Consider the following 15,776-nt stretch of genomic DNA (forward strand, 5'->3'; position numbering starts at 1 on the left):
TATAATATATGTATATAAAGTTTTTCTTAACATTCCTATATGAAAACAACATTTTAAAATAATGCTTCTTTACTAAAATAATCTAATTTTTTGTAAATTGTAATTTAGTTCTATTATAGTATATTTTCATTTTATTTTTAATATCACCTCTAATTATTAAAAAAAAAAATGTAAAAAAATGTGTTATAAACAGACTCTGTAGAGCTTAATGCTGCTTTTGAGTACAATGTTTTAAAGAAAATAAAATAAAAAAAATAGAATAAAAACTAGAATTTCAGAATTTAACCGTATTTAATCGTATTAGGCAAAACTATCAGTTTTCACCATTCACATCCCTAGAAATTCCCTTTCGAAATAAATTACGTAAAACATTCAGAATTTTGAAACCAACAATAGATAACATTTTTTTTTTTTTTACCAAGAGGAAGGGTGAAAAATCTCGCAAGACACTGCCAGACGAAAAGCAGTAGTGTGGAACTTTAATCCACTAAAAAACACCCTCTTCAAAATAAAATATAAAACTAGTCGAAAACGACTAAAAATTAATTTTGCTCTAACCTTTTTGATTATTTACAAGCTTTTGATCTGGCACAATACTAAGTACTCATTGTTCCAGATAAAAGGCTTTAAACTAACTCGAGAGGTCTCGTACGTTTAAGTCTCCTAACAAAGTTTTGATTATCAACCAATCGAGCCGCCTCAATGTTGGCATGATTGGATAAACGAATTTTATGATTGGCTGCTTGCTTTTTAATTTCGTCTGAGACACTTAGGATCGTGAGATCCCTGTGTATATCGGCATTACCGACATACCAGGGGGCGTTAACAATGTCCCGTAATACTCTATTTTGAAATGTTTGTATAGATTGGATATGAGTCTACGCAGCGCAGCCCCACAACTGAATACCGTAAGCCCAGACATCAAAATTATATAATTATATATCAAAACTTTGTTGTATATTGTCAATTTGGAACGCCTCCCCAAAAGCCATTCAAACTTTCTATATTCCTCCTCTAGTTGAGATCCCTTTTTCTTTATGTGCTCCTTCCATCTGAGCTTCGCGTCCAACGTCATTCCCAAATACTTCGCTGTGTTTGTGGACGGAATCAAGACGCTATTTATTCGAACCGAAAATGAATTGTCAATTTAATATTAGTGAAATTTATGGGTACTGATTTCACCTCGTTAAGTTTTATATTCCACTTTCTAGTCCATTTTGAGATCTCATCACTGGCCTTTTGTAATTTAAATCATATTTTATGGATGTGGTGAAATTAATTCGGCCATCCACTGGTGAAAAGGATTGGCCGATTTGAAAGAGAAGAATCCGTGATCTTTTAGGTTATCATAATTTTGTGATAATAATAGATATGATAGCATAATAATTTTTAGATTTTAGTCAATTCTTCGTACAGAAAACTTAATATGAAAATAGGTAAAAATCTTCATTTTTCTAAAAAAAAACAACAAAAAAAAATGAACCTTCAGAAATGTCATTTCGCTAAATTTATCAATTTTAACAAATGCATATGTATTACATTCACAATTACATTCACAAAAAAGGCAAGGTCCAGGCCTTGACTTTTTGTAATGTCAACGTTTGGATTTAATTATAAAAACTAAAGAATTTTTTTAACTATCTCGGAATAGGTAATTTTTATGTTTTGTTTATTTAAGCTCAAAAGATCAACTATTTAAAATTTCTGCAGATTTAACTATTTAAACTATTTAAACTATTCAACTATTTAAAATTTCATTTGGTTTGTTAACAAGTGACGATATATCAACCCATATTGCTAAACTGAAATGTCTTTGGAATGAACTGAGTAATGCTTTAAAGGAAATTTAAGAGAATGTATTACCAGAATTATTGTTGGTCTTTAAAGTGTTGCTTATTGTTCCGGTGGAGTTTGATTCTTTTAAATCAGATTGGATGCTGTTAACCAACAATGAAAATTGCAAAATGGAATTTTACAATCATTTACATCACTCCAGAATTAAACGGTATTGTGAAACGTGACAATGAAACAATTGTATAAATGGCTCGAACATTCAGGTTTAGTAATAGGGAATATGAGCTTCCAGAAGTTTTATGGGCTGAATTGACTTTGACAGCAATATGTATTTTACACAGAACAGCAAAATCATCAGTAAAGAATAAATGAACTATGAATGGGCAAAAAATCAAGAATCAAAGAAAAATGTAGGAAAACAAAAAAGAAGAACAATGGATTTTTATCAATTGTTCACAAGGTTATCTCATTGGGTGTAATGGAATTGAATTTTATATAATATGGAATGCACAACAATGTAAACTAATTATAGCAAGAGATGTTATATTTGAAGAGAAAGTTATTGATTGTAAAAATGAATACGAATATGTCAGTCGATCATTTAAAGATATAAAAAAATCAAACAATCTAAATATTGAATTTTTGAACTAAATAGAATGTGAAGATGAATAGAATCAGAGAAAGATCTGTATCAACAGAAGATAGTTACATCAGCTTATTAGATAAAGATAATTATTTCGAAAACTGCGCAAATGGTGAAAATTTTGAATTAATTCCTACAGAAAGAAATCTTCGCAATTGTGAAATAATAACATTAATAAAACATTATGAATATTTTATATTACCGGCTGAAGGTATAGGAAAAGCACAAACACTTCAGCAACGTGTCAAGATGTTGTTGCCAGTGAATACAATGTAGAATAGTACAAGGCCATGGATAATGAAGTTTAAGCGTTATATGAAAATTGTACATGGAAGTTGCCAAATCTTTCTAAAGGTTCCAAAGGTTTGCCATGTAAATTGGTATACCATATAAAAATGAATCCAGACAGTTTTGATTGAAAAATTCTAAGCTCGCCTCGTGATTAAGGGTGTTTCTTTCTAGTAATTTGGATGAAGAAATATTCACGAATCAACCCATTGCATATAGGGATGAAACGGAAAAAACTGTACACACTTAAAAAGAGCTCATATGGTCTCAAGCAGGCCCCGAGATGTTGGAATAAAAGATTTGTGCAATTTGTGAAAAAGTTGAATTTGAAGGAAAGTGAAACCGATAGCTTTTTGTTTTTTAGAGAAAAAAAAAGATAGCAAAATATTTATAGTACTTTACAAAACCAAATAGATAAGTAAAGAGTTCAAAATAACTACAAAATGAGCAACATATTTTTTGGGACTTGATATCAAGAAGGAGAAATTAAAGTGTGTTAACTGGCATATACAGAAAAATTAATCAGAAGGTTTAATTTCAAAAATTGTGAACCAGTTGCAACTCCAATAATAAAAGGCAATGAGCAAAAATAAAAGGCAAAAAAATCTTCAATTAAAGGAAGTGGTAATCTTTTTGGTTATAGCTAGTCAGATTTTGCTGCTTGCGAAAAATCTGGTAAAACAACTTCTGATATTCTGAATATGTTTGATGATGGAGCTGTATCATTAATGAGTTAGCGTAAGTTAGTTGTAGCTACTTCAACAATAATAGCACTCAGTGAAGCTACTAGATGATTGTATTTTTCGCATGTTTTTAATATATTTAACACGTTTTACTGCCAAAACTATGAGAGATAGAGCAAAATATTATATAGGTTAATTTTTAGATCTCGTCGTAGCGTATTAAAAAAAAAATAACAAAAATTTTTGAAAAATTTCGAATTTTGTAAAAAAAAATCAAAAAAAAAAGCAAAAGTTCTGACTTTGACGAGCTGTATTTCGAAAACTATCACTCAAATCAAATTGATTGTAAGACCAAAAATAAGGAACAATCAATCGTCTGTAAAACAATAATCTACTAATAACACTATGATGTATGGTTTCGAAGTTATAAGCATTTATTTAAATGCAGGAAGAATCCGGTACCTTTTTTTCAACAGGCTGCAGCTCGAAAACGAGTATACGTGTACCCCCTACCACCCATACAAGTTCTTGCTGAAAATCAATCAAAGAATCATACCTAAAATTGTTTGCCACTTCCAATATTGCTTATAACTTCCTAACTTCCTGCTTATCTAACTGCCAATATTGCTGTATCGTCGGAAAATATAGCTAAAGTTACATCGCCTTAATCTGGCAAATCGCTTATATAAAGCACGTAGAATGTAGGACCCATAATACTGCCTTGAGGTACACCAGCCCTAATTTCTGTAAGCGGGGAGTACTCGCTGTCCTGTTTGATATGGAAACTACCAGATAAATATGATTCAAGTAACTCCACAAATTGCAAAAGTAAAAATTTGTTAAGTTTATATAATAAACCGTCGTGTCAAACTTTATCGAACGCCAGGGCTCCATCCAGAAATATTGTCTTTTCCACAATCTTTGTTATTCTATGTACTTGCTCAATTGTTGCGTGCTTTGTTCTAAAACCAAATTTTTGTGTGTTTGATGGTTTGGAATCAATTTCTTATTTTCTATTAATTTCTATATTTTATTTAAGGCTGAAGCCTTGTTAAAAACAATTTTTCCAAAACTTTTGATATAACTGGTAGTAGAGACTTATTCAAGATCTTCCCCGATTTTCCTATCATGATAACTTCTGCTACTTTCCAAGTACCAGAAACATATCTCAGATTAATTGCTATATTTATCAATTTTTTCAAAAATGCCATAGCCTTTTTCGACAATTTTCTTAACTTCTTAGCCGTAATGAGATCAAAACCTGGGGCCTTAATCGGTTTTTGTAATTTCATCGCATGGCAAATTTCTTTTTCATTAAATAAAGCCATAGTGCTTTCATCCATATCAAAATCTTCTACTAAAAAAACAATATTTTCATTTGGTTGAAAAATTCCCTTCAAGTCATCAATAGCGCAGATTCATCCCTGTTACTTTGTCGGATCAAAGTTAAAATCCAACAAGTCGGACTTCTAGTAGAATATAGGAACATCCTAACTCCCAAATAACTTTCCTAAATTCCCATCTAGTTAAGGTCAATCTAGAGCCCCGATCCACATATAAAATTCAGCCCGCGCATAGCAGATGCTTAAAAATATTCATTTTTACGTTACATCTTGGTGGATAATATATTGAACCAACATCAAAGTTCCGCTTTGTAGACTCAAGACTAACCATAACGCATTGAACCTCTTCAGTCTCTATTTTGGATTCCTCATCACGCTAAACAATAATGTGATATACATATATGCAATATATTTTTAACAGTTGTATTTATTTGGAACCAAATAGTGAAAAATTCTATTTTAGGAAAAATTGAAATTAAGAAAAACAAAAAAAGAAAACTGAAAGAAAAGTAATTTTTTTTATATTTAACAATTAACAATTTTAAAATTAAAAATTAAAATTTAAAAAGAAAATACCAAAGCTAATAAAAATAAAGTACAGCTGATTTAGTTGCGCTAGCCATGATTATTTAAATATTTTTGTGATAGATTAACAATGTTTATGAACAAACTTGAATAGCAACATTTGTTTATGAACACAAATACAGCGCAGTTCTCACCATATATCGCGATATACTGTGTTTATAAAACGACCTATCATTACCTCCTGTTGAATGGCTACCAGGTTGAGTTGTCCTATAGCATCTATAACCCAGTACATCCAAGTCCTTCCTCAAGTGTGTTTCTAATAACAAGCGTATATCGGTATTTTTAGCTCTAAGAAAAACCAAACCACCAAATCGTGCTTTCTACTTAGAACGACGTTCAATGTGCAAATTCGTATTTTAATGATTAATATGTTTCACCAATCGCTTCAGGGTTGCTAGATATACGTTAGTGTATCTACTTTCTATAGTAGTTAGTCTCATTGAGATTTCGTTAATTCTTTGTAGCACATCTTGCATCATTTGCTTTATGCTTCCGTCAATTTCTTTAGGTTTTTGCATTGTATTATCGTCAATTTTTTTATTATTCATGCTTTTCTCAGGTCCTTGCCTACATAATTTTCCCCCCTTTTGGAAACCTCTTGTGAGTATGCAACAAAATTTTTTTACCTTATTTGATGTAAAAGCGTTAATAGTTCTTGGGCTCCCTTTATGATTACCCAGGACCGATTCTTTTTCATTCTCCTTTTTTTTAATTCCTTAGCCACTAAGCAACCTCGGTAACCACGGTATGCCTCGTAGCAGTTTGCACACCTGGCCTGAAAATGATGTTTCTTATTACATTCTGCCGTCATATAATTACCAGCACATTTAACATATTTAAGGGGCTCAACTTTTACTATCATATGCTGAAGATATTCTATTTTATATTTTATTTATGTTTTCAGTGTGATCGAAGGACTACAGAGAATTTGGATAAGTTCACGTTTAATATCCTGTGGCTCACGTGATGGATGTAGGTTTCTGACCATTATTTTAATTGGCCTCGCCAATTCATTTTCATAAGTATGTCACTTCAATTTGGGTTTATTAATAGCTTAAGTTAATTGTCTATATTCATTTCCATTTTCAACATTTATTTTTAATTGATCATTGTTCATCATGTTTACCCTTATGTTAATACTTTCCTCTTTGAGGATCCTTATCAGCTGCGTGTAATTAATTGCATTACTTACTATTACCGCCGGTAGTATATGTTTTTCAAGTTGAGCAAGAATGCTATTGATTTCCAGTTCCGGTTCCATTTCTGGTGAACTATTGGCTTTTCTCTTTTTGTTTTAAAAAATCCAATCGGTCTCTCTATTTCTCTTCTTCATCTGTTTCATATACGATCAAACCTATCTGGCACTGTGGAATGAGAAAATTTTTAACTAGGTCACGAGGTCAATGACAGGTCATTAGTTAAATTAATTACATTATTGTTTCCACATTTTATTGAGAAATGTACAACAAGTTAAAAAAGTTTATTGAACTTTTGGATAAAGTTATTGATGGGTTGTTTAATGGTCTTGCCTGTGGATTTGTTGTATTTGTGATCTGTGGAATGAACCATTGTCGATGTAGAGAAGGTAATAGTGGTTTACTGCTCTTGCCCAGCTTTTGTTGGGGAGAATTTAATTGTAAGTCAAAGTTCAAGGAAGTTTCTTAATCTTCTTTCAATAGCAAGTTCTGTGAAGTTTATTAAGAAAAGAGAACAAGAGTTTGTTGGTCTTTTCGGAGTTGCGCGGTGAAGTTTATTAAGAGAACAAAGCAAGATATGCTGATAATATCTATAGAACATATATTATCATCAGAAAACATATACATATAAAGAATACCACTAGAAAAAATACATAAAAATTAAAAACATAACGCATTACACTGCTGCTAATTATATTTTATTATTTATTTCCTGAACTAAATTTTTATCATTTTATAAATTTGTATTCTAACAATCAATGACTCTAAATTTAATTCTAAAATCAAATGAAATGAATGAATATGAACTAATTAGTTTACTTTATAACAAGATAAAAAATACTTATGGTAATAATATTAATAATGACAAGAAAAGCAAATTTAGTTGCACTTGAAATTTTTTTTGAGAAAACCCTAATTCTAAAGATTTGCAATATGATACTTTCATCGTATTTCTGAAAATATTACATAGCACTAAGTATATTATGTGAAAGATGTTTATTTTACATGTTAATAAAAAGAAGAAATAAAAATTTTTTTCGGTTGAGTGCTATTTCGATCCATAGGACACTAGTTTTGAATCGAGAAAATCACGTTTGAAGTTTAGAAAAAATTTGTTTCAAAACTGATTGGATTTTCTAAATTTTGGTCAGTTAGTTTATTATAGTTTTAAGGGTTTGACTATAAAGTTTTACTCAATTTCGACCAACGGATCGGGAGCTATAGCAAGTTAAGTAAAAAATGTCCAGTACGATTTTAATCCATATCCACTTTTTCGGATTTTAATGTTAATTTTGTATGAGGTGGATCGAAAAATTTATTTGATATATCAAGTAAGCACAAATAAAAGAAATCATTATTATTTATGTCATACAAATTTCTTGCTATATGCCCATTAAGGAAAATAAAAATCGCAACACTCCTTTTAGCACTCCATCCGTTCGTCCGTCTGTCCATGTGTCTATTTATTAAACTTCTACACCGTTAAAGACAGAAAGTTTAAATTTTATATGTACATAGACCTATCAAACATCTCGCTCCTATTAAAAACAAAGATGGAACGTGGGCAAAAACTGACAAGGACAAGGCAAATGCGTTTGCGGATCATTTGGCCGATATATTCTGCCCGCATGACAGCCGGAGCGTGTATGAAAATGAGGAATCTGCTTTTGTTGGGGATAGCGTGACTATTCCAATTGCCAGGGAAAGAGATGTTATAGAAGAAATAAGGGCTCTTAAACCTAGGAAGGCCCCAGGATTTGACCTAATAACGGCCGATATTTTGAAAGAATTACCCAAAAGGGGTATAACGATGCTTACGCGCTTAATAAATGCGTGTATAAGGTGCAATTACGTGCCTGAAATTTGGAAAGTTGCAGAGATAATCATGCTGCACAAACCTGGCAAACCTATAGACAGGACGACTTCTTATAGACCAATCTCTTTGTTGCCAATGATTTCAAAACTACTAGAGAAACTTTTATTGAGAAGACTCCAGCCTATAATTGAAAGTAAAAGGTTAATCCCGAATCACCAATTTGGTTTTCGCCGCAACCACTCAACCATAGATCAGATTCATAGAATAACTGACCTAATAGAGAATTCACTGGAACAAAAAGCAGTATGTTCTATCATATTTTTGGACGTAGCCCAGGCCTTCGATAAGGTTTGGCATTTTGGATTAATAAAAAAACTTAGGCGATTACTACCAAGGCAGTATGTTGACCTGCTCGAATCTTACCTGACTAATAGGGTATTTCGAGTTTAACAGGAAGAGGAGTACTCTTCGCTTAGGGATATCAAGTCGGGGGTACCACAGGGGAGTATATTGGGCCCGATATTGTACTTGCTATACACGTGTGATATTCCTGAATCGGAAGAAGTGACAGCAGCTACATTTGATGATACAGCAGTTATCGCAATTGGACGAAATGAAAATGATTCTACACAAAAATTGCAAAGGGCCAGTGATGAGATCTCAAAATGGACTAGAAAGTGGAATATAAAACTTAACGAGGTGAAATCAGTACATGTAAATTTCACTAATAGGAAAGTTGACAATTCATTTTCGGTTCAAATAAATGGCGTCTTGATTCCGTCCGCAAACACGGCGAAGTATTTGGGAATGACGTTGGACACGAAGCTCAGATGGAAGGAGCACATAAAGAAAAAGAGATCTCAACTAGAGGAGGAATACAGAAAGTTCCAATGGCTTTTGGGGAGGCGTTCCAAATTGACAATATACAACAAAGTTTTGATATATAATCAAATATTTAAGCCTGTCTGGGCTTACGGTATTCAGTTGTGGGGCTGCGCTGCGCAGACTCATATCCAATCTATACAAAGATTTCAAAATAGGGTATTACGGGACATTGTAAACGACCCTTAGTATATCCGTAATGCTGATATACACAGGGATCTCACGATCTAAAGTGTCACAGACGAAATTAAAAAGCAAGCAGCCAATCATAAAATGCGTTTATTCAATCATGTCAACATCGAGGCGGCACGATTGGTTGATTATCAAAACTTTGTTAGGAGACTTAAACGTACGAGACCTCTCGAGCTAGTTTAAAGTTTTTTATCTGGAACAATGAGTACTTAGTACACTATTGTGTCAGATCAAAGGCTTGTAAATAATCAAAAAAGTTAGAGCAAAATTAATGGTTAGTCGTTCCGACTAGTTTTATAGTTTATTTTGAGGAGGGTGTTTTTTAGTGGATTAAAGTTCCACACTACTGCTTTTCGTCTGGCAGTGTCTTTCGAGATTTTTCACCCGTCCTCTCGGTAAAAAAAAAAAAAAAGAAAAAAAAAAAATATGTACATAGATCTCTATTAGAAACTTATTTCAGTAGAAGAAAATTTTTATCAATCTAGAAAAGTAAAAATTTTAAAACATTTTAAAAGCTCTGATCCAGCAGCTGTTAGTTATAAACGATATTGAATCAAACTCTAGCAATAATTATATACTACATAATTGTTAAAGAATGGCTAATAAAAGTAATTATTGCATAACTTCTTGCAAAACTTTATTACGTAATATTGAAGTGCTAGAAAAGCTTAAAAAACGGATACATATGTACATACACATATGAGTAAAAATACATATACATATGTTCACAAGTATCGGATGTATCTTAAGTTTAAACAATCACTATAATTATTTTATTTTATTAAAATAAAGTTTCTTTGTAGCTCTTCTTTTAGCCGAGTTATTTATTCTTAAAGATTTGCAAAATATGCAATTTTTAGCTGGTATAGTATAAGCTATTGACACCCTATGACAATAATAGAAATTTAGCAAAAATTCGACCAATTATTGACACCCCCATTTCATAGCCGTTAAATTTTTTTTTTTCTACTAGGTGAAAAAATCCCGAAAGACGAAGAAGGACGGTGCTATCTGCCTTTTTCCTCCGACAATGGGGGATCGTGAGTTCTACCCTAAAAAATCACCCAAACTCTGAGCGAATAATAGTGGTCCTAAAGACCAACTATTACCTCTGCGCTATGCTTTTTCCGTACGGGAATTAAATACCTTCCATAAGGAAATTCGTTTAAGTCTTTCTGTCATAACGCCATTGTCTAGCAGCTGAGCTGCTTCCATATTAACGTGCTGTTTTAGACGAGCCCTATGCTCTGTAGCCCAACTCCTAATTTCATCTACAACCACAGGATTTCTTAAGCCCCTGTGGATATCATTGTTACGTATATACCATGGCTCATTTACTATGCTCCGAAGAGCTTTATTCTGGAATTTTTAATTCGTCATTATTTATCATATTGACCTTAACGTTTATTCTTTCTTCTTTTAATATCTTCACAATAGGGGAGTAGTTTTTAATGTTGCTCAGTATAACCTTCAGCCTTCATTTTAGGGCTTGTTTCATTATTTTTTTTAACTATCCTCTCTGAATTTATTTCAGGAGACTTTTTCATTTTTCGCTTCTTTGCATTATTCTGTTTTAGGATCCAGTCAGTTTCTCTAGCCAGTTCTTCCTCGTCGGTTTCATATACAATAACTTCCGCATCTTTGTTCTTCTTTTCTGTTGATGCGGATTTTATTTGATTTTTTAAATCTACATTCTCTGCCTGTAATTTGCAGATCTCGTTTTGTAGCAAAGACTCTCTAACTCGGTTATTCTCCAGTCCTGAGTATCTAATATTGGGTTTTCTTTTTATTGTCTTCTTCAAACTTATTAGACTTTTTCTCAAAGTTATCATCCTTAACTCTGCCATCTTTTTCGGCCATCACCAATGAGGGTGATCGCATCCGTTAAATAACATTTTTTTCATTTTGATTATATAAGGAAAACCTTAACCTTAAAAATTACCAAATTTACATATTAAAGTTCTTATAATGATTTTGATCATTTTTTCTCATAAAATAAATTCTGTAATATTCCTTTATTATTTTTTAAAATTGAAAACCTACCAATTAATTAAAATTTATTCTATAATAAGCAAAAAATGAAGAAAATATGCCAGATTTTAATAGTATAGTAGGAATACATGTTTTTAGCACTTTTCCAAAAAATTTTTGAAAAAAAGTGCATATTAGTTTCACTCTGTCCGTCCGTCTGACCGTGTGTCTGTTTACAAAACTTCTACACCCTTGAAGATAGAAAGCTGAAATTTTGTATGTACATAGATCTTTACTAGAAACTTATTTCTGTAGAACAAAATTTTTACATATCCCCCCCCCTCCTCTAGAAGTTATACCCCCCCAAAACCCTAAAAATGGCCTTTTTTAACTATTTGTTGCAATGAAACCTTAAGCATTTTTGAAATTTTGTAAACGCAGAAAGGCAGCGGCTTGCTTTCCCTAGCGCGGTATACTATAGTTAAACTTTAGAAAAACAAAATGGCCGTTCAAACTTACCGTTGTCTAAAGTCTTTTTTTTTCCAAATTTTTGATTTGGTTTTTCTTCTATACCCCAGCCTGCAGAAGCTTGAAATTTTAGGGGCTTTTAGACATTAACAAATAGTTCATTTCGTTAGAAGAAAATTTTTTTCCATCTCCACCCCCTCTCAAGTTATCGCCTCTTGAAATTTGTAAAATTTGAATTTGTGACACCTTATAGTTCCGAAACCGCAAGCTTTTTCAAATTTCTATAAACACAAAAAGCTAACGGTAAATCCCGTGACATTAAAAAATATAATTATTTTTCCTAACTCACACAATTAACCCTTAAATCGAGAATTATGTTAGCCCCACTTTATATTAATTTTTGCTTTATTTCAAAGACTGCATAAATCGTTCATCCTAAATATATGCAATCCTAGAAATAGTTTTGTATATGAATGAAAATAATTTTAATAGTGTGATAGGTATGCATAGACTGTATTTAAAAGCAGAATTTTCATTTGTTGAAGGGAAAAGTGCTACAATACAAACCATTGGTTTGACTCAACTTTATTAAAAGCAGTATTTTCATTTGTTGAAGGGAGTTACAATACAAACCATTGGTTTGACCCAACTTTATTTTTAAATGTTTTCATGAAAAAACCGTTATTTAATTAGTTATAAAAAAGGCTATTTTATAAGATTTTAATATTGCGGTAAATTATATTATTTCTGTCTGATATAAAAAAGTTTTAATAAACTTTTAAAAACTTTATAAAGTGTTTGCATGCGTCTAGGATAGTATTTTTCGAACCAAAATGAGAGAAAATCATGGCATTCTCATTTTCTCATTATTTAAACTTTAAATTTTCAAGTTTTGTAAAATAAAATTTTGTGTTTTAAAAACTAAAAATCTTACAGCTGTTGAAACATGTTTTTCTTGGTTATGTCAGAAGGTTTTTCATTTGAAAAAAAGAATATTTCATCAACAATAATTTTTTTTCAAAACTTTTCAATTAAAAATAAAATAAGCAAAATAGGTTCACAAATGGTTTTTTCTCAATTTCACACTTTTATAATCCAAAATCAAAATTATCGGCTTTTCGTACAACCAAAAAATATTTCTTTATGTTTGATGAATACATACTTTGAAATTTGACATTTATGACGTATTTATAAGGTTTTTAAAAGTTTTTTCAAATTTTCCATCTGGTTTACAACTAGAACTAATACATCAGCCAAGTGGCCCAATACGTAAGGTAAGTTTGTTTAAAGAACTTCTGAATTTGAGGCTATTAGAAACTGTTTCTATAATTGAATATTTAAATAAATTTTTTGATTTAATTGAAAAACTTTCAAAAGTAAATATTAAATTACCAGAAGAATTGATTTCAATCGTGATGTTGTCTGGTTTACCAAACTCGTTCGAAAATTTTGTCATTGCAATTGAATCCAGAGATACTTTACCTGATCTTTAGATCTTAAAGCAAAATTGCTTGAAGAAGGTCACAGACGCTCAAATGTATCTGATATTGATTATTGCGAAGAAACATTTTATTTAAAATGTAAACCTAAACAATTAAATGAAATTTAATTGAAAAATAATAATTTAGTTGAAAAATAAAAATTCTACATCATCCAATGAAAAAATCCGTAATAGAACATGTTACTACAATGTTTTCAATTTTAATTTCTATTAACCCAAAAGATTCTAATCACCTAATAAATAAAAATATTTGGGTTTTTGATAGTGGATGTACAAGCCACATGTGTTTTTTATTTATTAATTTCAAGCAACATATAGAGGTAATTGAATTAACAGCAAACAATTTTATTAAATCATATAGGTTCGAGAGGTCAAAGATTTCATCGAGAGGTATACCATGTTTTACGGTTGAATACTCTAAAGAAGCAAAAGGATATCGGTTATACTGTTCTTCACAGAAAAAAATGTATGCAAGTCGCAATGTATGTTTTATAGAGAAAATTGATCCTGAAGTGATATTTAATGAATTTGAAATTAAAAATAATACTGGAAATTCTGATTTTGGAAATATAATAATCAGTAATAATGTAAGTTTTGAAAGTGAAAACGATAATTTCAATAATGACACTAGTCTTGATGATAATACGAACAAATATTCAGTCAGCAATGAAATTGATATTAGTAAAAATGATGATAAAATTTCAGAACGAGAAGAATGTGAATCAAAAGTTAATGAAAGTGATTTTACGAAAAATATTAATGACATACGAATTGAAGAACTTAGAATAGAATCTCATTGTATTAAAGAAGTAGAAGCACTAGAAGCACGGATGATGATAATGAAAATAATTATGATAATTTTAATGATGGCAAAAATAAAGGCGGTAGGCCAAAAATATTAAGAACAAGTAAACCAGGTCGTCCTATAATAATTAGAACAAAACTAAATTTAATAAAATCATTGAATGATATTGATACAGTACAGAGAAGTTGTGTCACGAAAAGATGCTAGTAAATAGATTCAAGCAATGGAAATTGAATATGATACGTTAATTTGATACATGAGAACTAATGAATCTACCAGATGAAAGAAAAGCTATTCTATGTAAATGGATATGTAGTACAAAAAGAAATGTGGTGAAGTTGAACGATATAAAGCCAGATTGGTAGCCAAAGGATGTAGTCAAAAATTTGGATTTCATTATAATGAAACCTTTTCTCCGGTTGCCAGATTTAGTACTATTCGCTTATTATTTTCACTTGCTGTAGAATATCAATTAATTTTACATAACGTTGGCGTTACTTTTGCTTTCCTGAATGGAAATCTTCAGGAGGAAGTGTATATGTTACAGCCTGAATATTTCTCTAATTCAACAAATCACGTATGCAAAGTTAAAAAGTCGTATGGACTCAAACAATCTGGTAGGGATTGGAACAGAAGATGGGATCATGTACTTTTGTAAAGTAGGATTATCTCATTGTATTAGTGATTTTTGTATATACTTTATGAGATCTAAGGGTAAATTAATTTTAATAATTGTATATGTAGATAATTTACTTTTAGATTGTCAGTCGAGCGAAATGATCAATGAGGTAGAATTCAAATTAAGCATAGAATTTGATATAGTGGACAAGGGTCCTGTTAACTATTTTTTGGAAATTGGAGACCGGTAAAATTACGAAAGAAATATAATCGAAATAACACAAGAACAATTCATACGAGATTTAGTAGCTCAATATAATGTGTTTGATTCGCGAAAATGCCAAACTTCCCTGGACCCGGGTACGATTTTAAAAAACTGCGAAAAATGTAACAAATGCTCAAAAGTGGATCATAAATCCTACCAGTCTCTCATAGGGTCAGTGATGTATATATCTGTAGCAACTCGACCAGATTTTGCAGCTGCTTTAAGTAAACTATCCCAATTTAACAAGGATCCCCATATGGAACATATGGTAGCTGCTAAACATCTATTGAGGTATTTAAATACTACGGCTGATTACAAGATGATATATAAAGCAACCAGACAACCGTTATATGGTTATGATGATGCGGATTGGGCTGGAAACCACACCGACCGGAAATCTCATACCGGATTTGCATTTTTCGTAGCAAATGTCCCTGTGTCTTTGGAATCAAGAAAACAATAATCCGTTGCTTTAAGTACAACAGAAGCTCAATATGTAGCGTTATGTGCAGCGACAAAAGAAGCAATATATTTCAGAAATCTTCTTAAATTAATAAAATTAAATGACTTAATAAAAGAACTTACTGTAATTTATGGCGATAATTTAAGCGCAAAAAACCTAGTTAAAAACTCAATTCATCATTCAAAAATTAAACATATGTACATATGTAGATATTTGTATACACTAAATCAGAGGTTCAACAAAAGAACTTTATAATTGTT

General features: G+C 31.2%; 1 protein-coding gene and 2 long non-coding RNA genes across 3 annotated transcripts; 2 read left to right on the forward strand and 1 right to left on the reverse strand.

Moving 5' to 3' along the window:
- The first annotated feature begins 1,571 nt into the window (after positions 1–1,571).
- On the forward strand, positions 1,572–5,115 carry LOC129614873 (uncharacterized). Its single transcript, XR_008697415.1, has 3 exons — positions 1,572–1,651; positions 1,711–3,254; positions 3,302–5,115. It is a non-coding gene; the product is annotated as an uncharacterized LOC129614873 (long non-coding RNA).
- A 7,932-nt stretch (positions 5,116–13,047) lies between these two features.
- On the reverse strand, positions 13,048–15,776 carry LOC129614872 (uncharacterized). Its single transcript, XR_008697414.1, has 3 exons — positions 15,639–15,776; positions 13,257–13,450; positions 13,048–13,187 (listed from the first exon to the last, which is right to left on the reverse strand). It is a non-coding gene; the product is annotated as an uncharacterized LOC129614872 (long non-coding RNA).
- Positions 13,052–15,645, forward strand: LOC129614869 (uncharacterized). The gene is made up of 2 exons (XM_055529820.1): positions 13,052–13,138; positions 13,727–15,645. Exon 2 carries the CDS (start codon positions 13,830–13,832, stop codon positions 14,265–14,267), a length of 438 nt encoding a protein of 145 aa, XP_055385795.1. The 5' UTR covers positions 13,052–13,138; positions 13,727–13,829; the 3' UTR covers positions 14,268–15,645.

The sequence above is a fragment of the Condylostylus longicornis genome, unplaced genomic scaffold (assembly GCF_029603195.1).
Source record: "Condylostylus longicornis isolate FDR11 unplaced genomic scaffold, ASM2960319v2 ptg000125l, whole genome shotgun sequence".
NCBI lineage: Eukaryota > Metazoa > Arthropoda > Insecta > Diptera > Dolichopodidae > Condylostylus > Condylostylus longicornis.